At 56.7% G+C, this 9247-nt stretch overlaps 1 protein-coding gene across 1 annotated transcript; it reads left to right on the top strand.

Moving 5' to 3' along the window:
* Positions 1 to 342: 342 nt before the first annotated feature.
* On the top strand, positions 343 to 1242 carry LOC113961589 (zinc finger protein 239-like; the record flags this gene model as incomplete). The annotated part of the gene is made up of 2 exons (XM_027672015.1): positions 343 to 527; positions 618 to 1242. Coding segments are annotated over 2 exons (810 nt in total), but the record flags the coding sequence as incomplete, so codon positions are not given.
* Positions 1243 to 9247: the final 8005 nt, after the last annotated feature.

Genomic DNA, 9247 nt, shown 5'->3' with positions numbered 1-9247 from the left:
TCGGCAGGAGGAACCCTGAAGCTCTCACACCTTGTTTTTCCCCCAAACCAGGATTTCTCCTTCCCTAACCTTGGCCAGATGGAGGAGGAGGCTGTGAGGAAGAAGAAGATGCCCTGGGACCCCCAGGCAGGTGAGGAGGAAGTCAGTGCTCCTTTTCCCCATTGTTGTTGTACATCTCCCAGCCGAGCATCGCCCCCGGCTGCAGGACAACCCCGCTGCTGCCGCCGTCCTGCCGGGGCCGGAGTTGGGGGGATGTCCTTGGCCTTCCCTGTGGGCCGGAGGCAAATCCCCTCCCTGTCCTTCTTGCTTCCTGCCCCAGGCCCCGAGCTGAGGACGGAGAGCCCGGAGGACAAATCCCCCCGGCAGAGCCTGGTGGGAGAGGCCGTTTTGAAGGGCTCCATGGCGCAGGAAGGCAGTGGGGAGGAAAAGGCCCAGAGATCCCCCCGCAGGAGGGGCTCCAAAGCCAGCCCAGGGTGCTCTGAGGAGGAAAGAGCCAGCCTGTGCCGGGAAGGCAGCTGGAGCTTGAGGCAGAGCTCTGACCTGGTGGTCCCTGAGCAGCCTCCCACCAGACAGAAGCCCTACAAGTGCTTGGAATGTGGGAAGAGCTTCATCAGCAGCTCCATCCTCCTCACCCACCAGCATGTCCACACTGGGGAACGGCCCTACACGTGTGGGGAATGTGGAAAGAGCTTCAGCCAGAGCTCCCACCTGAGCCGCCACCAGAAGATCCACACTGGGGAACAGCCCTACGAGTGTGGAAAACGTGGGAAGAGCTTCTGCGACATCTCCAGGCTCCGCACCCACCGCCGCATCCACAGCGGGGAACGGCCCTACACATGTGACAAATGTGGAAAGAGCTTCAGGCGGAGCTACCACCTGAACTGCCACCAGCAGACCCACGTCAGGGAACAGCCCTACAAGTGCTTGGAATGTGGGAAGAGCTTCAGCTACAGGTCCGGTCTGATCTGCCATCAGACCATGCACACCGGGGAACGGCCCTACGAGTGTTCTCAATGTGGGAAGAGGTTTCGGACCAGCTCCCATGTCCTTATGCATGAGCAGACACACACGGGGGAGAGGCCCTTCCGCTGCACCGACTGCGGGAAGAGCTTCAAACGCAACTCCCACCTCGTCACCCACCGGCGCATCCACACCGGGGAGAGGCCCTACAAGTGTGGGGAGTGTGGGAAGGGCTTCACCATGAACTCTAGCTTGACCTCCCACCAACGGATCCATCGGTGAGGGAAGCCCCACGAGTGCCCTGACTGTGGGAAGAGCTTCATCTGCTGCTCCAACTCCATCAGCCATCGGAGGACCCCCGTTGGATGATCCACAGGGACCCACTTTGGGCCCAGACCTGGTGACCCACGTTCCAGGTGATCCATGCTGGGCAGTGTATTGGGTTTGCCAGGTTTTGGTAGCAGGGGTGGCTTCTGTGAGCAGCTGCCAGAAGCTTCCCCCATGTCCAGCAGAGCCAATTCCAGCTGGCTCCAGGACAGACCTACTGCTGGCCAAAGCCGAGCTCATCAGAGAAGGCAGTGATGCCTCAGGGAGAACATATTGAAGGAGGAAAAAGTCCTTGTGCAGATGGAATTGGGTGCAGAGAAGAGCAGAGTAGGAACAGGGGAGAGGAACAGCTCTGCAGACCCCCAGGGCAGTGCAGAAGGAGGGGCAGGAGGTGCTCCAGGCCTGGAGCTGAGATTCCCCTGCAGCCCAAGGAGGAGCCCACACCGGAGCAGGGGATGCCCGAAAAGAAGGATGTGAGCCCGTGGGAAGCCTGTGCTGGAGCAGAGTCCCTGCAGCTGCTGCAGCCCTGGAGAGCTCCAAGGGTCTCGCTCAGTACCACTGGTTATGGGGCCTCCACAGAAGGGGCTTGAGGCACAAGAATTGTCCCTCCTGGCCCCAGTTCAGGTCTGTGACTCTATCCTGGCACTTTGCCGGGATGTTCCTGTGCTCCTCAAATAAAAACATGTGACTGCCTAAAATGATGCTCAGACAGCAAGTTGGCAGGCAAGGAACAACAAACACTTTATTTTCAGCAGGCTTAGTTTTATGATCTTTTTCTCCTGTCTGTGGAGGAGAAGAAGTCAGATTGGGAAAGATACCAAGCTTGGAAAGAGATCTACGGAGCTTAAATGGACTGACATTCTACTGGACTGACTTGTTATCCCCCAGTTTATACTGTGTTTTATGTGCAGAGTCGCACGGGTCAGCGCACCAGAGAGGTGAGCAGCTGGGGACATACCTCATCCCACCCCAACACCCACACTCACAAAAAACAAAAAAGGGAGGATTAATACCAACAAGGACTGTCGCAGAGATCCGCATAACATCAAGATGGGACTCTCGCTGTCCGCCTCCCAGAAATTTATTTATAGGCGCCTTAAAGACTTTATTATTGACCACGGTCACCCCCTGGATAAAAAATCTGCGAAAGCGCTCGCCAAGTGGCTGAACCGTAGAGGTCATAAGCTTGCAAATGACACCTCTGTACATGAGTGGCAAGCTATCGGTTACAGCCTGTGGCGAGATGATGACAGGGGGGACCGGACAGCGAGGGAGGCACTGATAGCTTGGAGGTTTGTTCTGATGGTGCTACAGCACCAAATGATGAGCACGAATAGCAGCCTCCCAGAGACATCTACCAGACCGAAATTGACACAAGATGGCGGGAGGGGAAGAAAGACATCACGGCGTGCGCAAAATGGCGTCGGGAAGGAGGGAGGCAGAAAACACGCAGAGCGAAGGCGGGAAAAGTCGCCGTGGGAGCCACCAGTGCGGGAAAGGAGGGGGTGGGGCCCTTCGGTACCACCCTCCAGACCGCCTCCGTCCCCACCTGCGCGTGTCAGGGACCCCTCCCCCGACACGCCCACATGCACGCCCTCTCCCTCCAGCTCCGCCTCGTCACCTGAGAGACCTCCCTCTAGAGATGGATGGGTAGCGGGGGGCGGGGCCAGGGCAAAGGTCAAGTCCGGTTTCCGTGGCACCTGTCCACACACAAATATACCATAACCCACTGGTTATGTGTTCTTGTCCATGCGTCCAAGCTCATCCTCTAATAGGCGGTCAGCGTTTTCCCACAATTCCCCCTTTTTGTTTTTAAACTAAAAAACAAAGGCTTGGGAGAAATTTTGACCAATCACTCATTGAACACAAGACATCAAACAGGGGACACATAATAAAATGCACGAAACTCCAAATAATGTCACAATGACTATTTTCCTAAATGTAACACTAACATTAAAATATTAACCAATCAAGAAAGACTATCAAACATTTGTTAGATATAGAGAAATAAACAAGGAACAATGTAAAAAGAAAAAAATTCTAAATAATGTTAAATTAAATAACTATGGATTAATATAAAACATGTTTAGTTAGCTTAAACAAACTACTTAATTTATTCCCATTATTCTCTATCAGAAATTAACCTTATTTAACTTATTGTTTCAACACTTTACCAGAACCAACCCATAAACAAATGGCTTTGAACCAAACTTAACAACTTGTTGACCTCAGGGTTTGTGCTCCTTAACTTTTGCTTAAACGTGTTTCTAATATAGGGTTTGTTCTTGAGAGCTTTTATTCAATCTAAAAACACTTCTCTAAATGGAACTCCATTCAATGTAGGGTTATGTGTCTTCTGGTTTTTATTTAAGGGTGTTCGTGCCGCCGCGCCTGAGCGCTGGGCAGCCGGCTGCGGCCAGAACCCAGGTGAGCGCTGGGGCCGCGGGGCTGAGGACGTGACGCCGTCGGGCCCGGCTCGGGTTCGTGCTGCTCTGGAGGCCGGGGCTGAGGAGAGGGCGGTGGGAGAGCGCAGGGGCCCCTCCCCGGGGACACGGGGACAGTGCTCCCCGCGGGAGTTGTAGCACTTCTCCGGGGCTGCTCCGTTCCTGTTTTTTCCTGCACTGCTGCCGCCAGGCCGCCCTCCCGCCGGCTCCTGGGCACTCCCGTCCTACCCACGTGGCTGAAAAGTCTCGTATTAGCGGCGAAGGGGGGAGCCCTTCTCCCTTCACTGCCTCCGGGGGTGAATTGCTGGGTTTTTCTTCATTTTCCGGCTTGAAGAGTGGTGACTTTTTAGAAGCGTGGTCTTTTAAAGTTTCAAAGACAGTTCACCATGGTTTCAGGATGCTGGCAGCATGCTTAAGAGACTCAGTGGCTGCATCAAAAAGCACCTTCCCAGCAGTCCCCCAAATGTCTGTGCAAAATGCAGTCTGAGCATCGCCCCCATTTTGTTTGCACTAACTATGCAAGGTGCTGAGCGCACGTTCCTCATATCTCATACCGAGCTTCTCTCGCATCTCTGTTAGCACTATGACAACAGATTCCTCCTCCACGGATATCTGCACTCCCATTATTTATGTTCCCAATGGCTCGCCTTCTCTCCAGGTGTAAGTAATTAGGTCCAGACTCCGGCTCTCAGGTCCACCGGCTGTTGCTGTGTTGAGCTCTGTCGCACCGCTCGCTCTCCGCGGTCATTACTGCAATAAAACACGTCGGGGTTCACTAATTGCAACGGCCTAAAATGATGCTCAGACAGCAAGCTGGCAGGCAAGGAACAACGAACACTTTATTTTCAGCAGGGTTAGTTTTATAGTCTTTTTCTCCTGTCCACACACAAATATACCATAACCCACTGGTTATGTGTTCTTGTCCACGCGTCCAAGCTCATCCTCTAATAGGTGGTGTATCGGGACGAAGTTGGAATGTTATTATTTTTGGTCTGTGTTTGGCCCTAGCCACCTGCAGAAGTTTACGTTTTTCTCCTGCCAAGTGCTCTGATAAAGCAGTGAACTTGGCCTTGGAGGAAGAACTTCTGTGTAAACTGTTTTAATTGGTCTGTTGTGATTGGTCAATTGCTTGTCAAGGGCAGTTGGAGGACAAAGTGATGAGGAGGGGAGGAAGGCTCGCCCCCAGACTCAATTAAGAAAGACCCCCAAAACACACTGCGCCTGCGTGAGGGGATTTCCAAAGTCCTCACGCGTGCGCAGAAGAGCTGCACTCACATAACCGGGAGGTGGGACTGAGGGCCTCTGGCTGGGTGGTGCTGGCCACACCTGGGAGGTTGTGGCCACTCAGTTAATTGTATAAAAGTAGATAGTGCTTGCTTGGAGTGCAGCTAACTTCACATCAAGGACAACGTTGCCTTTCGACGGGGACACCTGCCAGTTTGTGAACTTACTGACTCTCCAAGGATGCCGCTTCTGCTATGGGTAATTATAGGCATGCTAGGTCGGTAAGATAACCTTATGGGCAACAGCTGGGTAACCGGGGCTTATTTCTCTCCTCCTTCCTCCCTTTTGGGTTTGTTCGTTTTGTTGGCCACCCTCTTGGTAATAAATCTTGGTTTTTGTTAAGCTTTCAACGGTGTCATGGTTTCAAGCTTCAGTATATCTTCGAACCTTCCCCCTCCTCCCTAATACAGGTGGTCAGCATCCCTTTGTGTGCTGGCACATCTCAAAATAACACCTGCTATTTACTGCAGTTCTTTCTTCTTTTCAGCTTTCTCATCCTTGATTGTTTACATTCTTTTACAGCCTCACAGCTGTAACTGCTCAGATTCAAGGCCTAAGCTGTCTACAGCTCACTCGTTTTCCCACAAAAACACACAAAGCTGATAATCCCCCCAAGGCCCCCAGCAGTCACAGCTCTTCTCAGCAAATCAAAACTGGCCCCATAGGAGTGATTTGTGGAATATTTATAAGAAAAAAAATCCAAAAACCAGAACAAGGCTCGACTGACACAGACTAGGAATACCTGTGGACTCTGCTGTTGAGTCACTGGCAACTGCAAAGTGTTTTTATAATTACTATATAAACCCTCCACAGCAATGCCCAGCAGGTGTTCTTGGCATCACCACTGTAAATAAAATTATTAGCAGGCTGGTGGTTCCCCAGGTAAATATTTTCCAGGTGAGAACCCCCTGCCTGTGTTTGCAAAGGCAAGACCCAAAAGGATGTTTTTCCTGTCCAAATGCTTGAATTTTTAATAAGGTTTAATTGATGCAGCATTTTGTTCCTGTCCCCAACCCCCAAATTCCTCCTGCTCCAGGCTGCAGCTTGGGGTGTTTTGGGGTGAAAAACAGGTGGAGGAAAAAGGAAGGGGTGGGAACAGGGGGTGGAGGCACAGAAATCTCCCACATCCCCCTCCCGGCTCTCCCGTCCCCCTCCCCATCTCTCCCATCCCCCATCCGGGCTCCCACATCCCATCAGGGCCCCGAGGTCAGGGACAGTGGGGGGGGGGGGGGCTGTGGTGAGGACCCCCGGGGCTCTGGAATGCCAGATCCTGCAGCTGGGGAAGGAGTGTGGAAAAAAGGGGGAGCTCAAGAGCACTTGTCACCCCCCAACCCTCACAGAGCCCAAGGCAGAGTGTCCTGGGGCAAAGCCCCCTGGTGAGACCCCCCAGGCCCCTGCAGACCCCCCTGCACAGGAGCAGGAGGAGCTGGGTGCCCCCAAAAATCCCTCTGCTCCCTCTTTTGGGGGGGTGGGACAGCAGCCAACCACAGCCTCCAGAAAAGCCCTCCCAGCCCCTCCTCCCTCAATCTGTGCCTCAGTTTCCCCACCCTGAGCAGCTCTTGGGGACCCGAGGGGTGGCATCACCCCATGCCCAGCACTGCCCCCCACGAGTTCCTCTCCCTCACCAAGCTGGGGGGGCCCAGTGGACACGACCCCCCAGTCCCTGCACCCTGAGGGGACGGGGAGTGGGGGTTTTGTCTCCAGAGGAAGGAAAACTGGGGGAAAGGACAAGGTGCTGCAGCACCAGGTACTGAGGGAGAAAACCCCCCCTCACTCCCCCAAAATGGTGAAAATAAAAGATCAAGGTGTTTGTCCTCATCTCTAAGAGATGAGAATTAAGAAAATATCATGAAAAGAGGTATAAAATATCAATAATCGATCAATGAAATGCCAGAGCTATTTAAAAATAGACACAAATCCAGTTTTGTGGGATCATGGCCCAGCTTTCCGTGGGACAGGAAGCCCTGAGGCCTCACTTCTGCCCCCTAATTAGGAGCAATTTATTAGGCTAAGTAACCACTAATAGCACTGAGGTGATCCTGAGATCTGTCAGGAGGCACAGAGGTGACCCTGAGAATAACTGCAAGGCAGACGTGCTGCTGAGGAAGGACAGCCCCATGCTGGGGAAGAGAAAAAGCTGTGAGTTCCCAGCCCCGAGAAGCTGCTGTGTCCATCCCCTGTGTGCCAGGTGAGCTGGGGCTTTGCTGCAGAGCTGCGGGCGCTGATTTGAGCGGCTGCAAGTGCTGAGATGGTGGCACCCAGGAACACAAACTGTGCCTGGCCCCGGAGCCTGCAAGGAGGAGCAGAGCCAGCCCTGGCAGTGTGGGGGGCCAGGTTATCCCTGTGCCTTCCCCTGCAGGCCCTGGCTGTCCCTGCTGGGCCCCTGTCCATCCCCATCAGGTCCCTGCCCGTCCCCCCCAGGCTGAGCTCCCCCCAGGAACTGCCATGGAGCTGAAGCTGCTGCCATCCCCCCCCTGCAGCCGCTGGCCCAGGCAAGGGAGCAGCAAAGGCAGGGCCAGGAGCAGAGGCAGCAGCAGGGGAGCCCTGGGGGGGCCGGGAAGCTCTTGTGTGGGGCAGGAAAGAGGCGCTGGGCACGAGGCCGGGGCTGTGCTGAGCAGGCCCAGCCCTCACATCCCCCCAGCCAACGCCGGCTGCCCGGGGGGCTTGGGAGGGACCCCCAGCCCGTGTGCCCCACACTCAGCTGGCAGGGAGAGAGCCAAGGGACAGGGACAGGGGCAGGGACACAGATGAGGGACAGCCAGGGACATAGCCAGGGACACGGCTGAGGGCACAGCCTGTGGCAGCAGAGCTGCCCATGGCCGAGGGCAGCCGGGGGTGTTGGTACCAGGCACTGACGGGGCCAAGCAGAGCACGAGGCCTCTTCCAGACACCTGGAGCAGCCTCACACTTGCCAGCCCTATCCTTGTGGGATGACACTGTCCCCTCCCAACAGGCCACAGGGGTGGCCCTGCACTCACCCAAAAGTCTTCTGAGGGTCCTTTTGTCTGTATCTCCGTTTGCCAATCCATCCTGGGCACCCGAGGAACCCTCTGCAATCCCATCACTGGGGCAGAATTCCCTCTCCTCCCCTTGACTAACTGCAGTCACAAGTGCCATCTCTCTGCTCGTGATAAGCTGGATCTTGCACCCAAGGCATCAAATCCTCTTGACAAAGCCTCTTTCAGTCCAGCCTCGGGTGCAGTGTCACCCCCACTGTCAGGGCAGATTTCAGAGTACCCGAGGAGAGGGCACAGCTGGGACCCCCGGGCTCAGGAAGGCGATGCCAGCTCGGTCCTGCCCTGTCCCTGCTCCCCGGTGATGCCGCTGCAGCACCCGGGGAGACAAACGGGAGCTCAGGACCCGGCCCGCGGCCCCCTCTGGCTCGACACGCGGGTGCCATCGCCGGGAAGCTGCTGGCTCAGGGCAGCTGCAGAGCGGGCTCAGCCTCCCAAGGTGGGGGCAGCAGCACCCAGAGGGGGCTCAGGCTTGTCCCCAGCGGCCCCTGCCCCGGCAGTTTACAGCCCGGGGACACCGAGCGCTGGCACAGCCGACTCGTGGCCCTGCTTGCCCACGGGACCCGGCCCGTGGCAGGAAAAGCAGAAGGGAAGTGGCTCCAAGTCGGTAAAGCCCGGGCGGGACGCGGCTCTGCCCGCCCCGCCGAGCGCGCCCGGCAGCCGAGCGCAGAACGCTTTGGGTTGGGCGGGACCTTAAAAGCACCTCCCCTCCTGCCCCTGCTCCGTTGGGAACATCGTCCACTAGCCAGGATGGCCGGTCCCACGAGGGCGGGAACGGGACAGCCCCCTCTGTCCTCCCGACAAGAACCGGGACGAGCCAGCGCTGCTGCGGCACCGGCTCCTTCCGAACGCGCCGGGGCTCAGCGGGAAGGAGGAGCCCGCGGGCAGCCGCTCCCCCAGCGGCCCCTGGGGAGGGGACACGGGGGGCCGAGCCCGCCAGACCCCCCGAGCCGCGGCAGGACCGAGCGCGGGTCCCACCCGGGCTCCGCCGCCGCCTCAGCGGGGCCCGCGAAGCGGCTCCTCCCAGGAATGGGCACAGCGCCCGCCCCCCCGCGCCGCTCGGGCCAATCAGCGCGCGGGAGCGAGGAGTGACGGGGAAAGCAGCCAATCGAGGAGAGGCGCAGACCCTCCCCCCTCCGGGGCCCGCCTTCAGTCACGGGATTTGGGCGGCTCCGAGCGGGAGGGGTTGGGGTGGATCCGAGCGGGAGGGGTTGGGGT

This window comes from Neopelma chrysocephalum, unplaced genomic scaffold, assembly GCF_003984885.1.
Source record: "Neopelma chrysocephalum unplaced genomic scaffold, ASM398488v2 Primary Assembly neopelma1_97307, whole genome shotgun sequence".
Classification (NCBI taxonomy): Eukaryota; Metazoa; Chordata; class Aves; order Passeriformes; family Pipridae; genus Neopelma; species Neopelma chrysocephalum.
The sequence above is the reverse complement of the archived record's forward strand: the minus strand, read 5'-3'. Positions and strand labels throughout refer to the sequence as shown.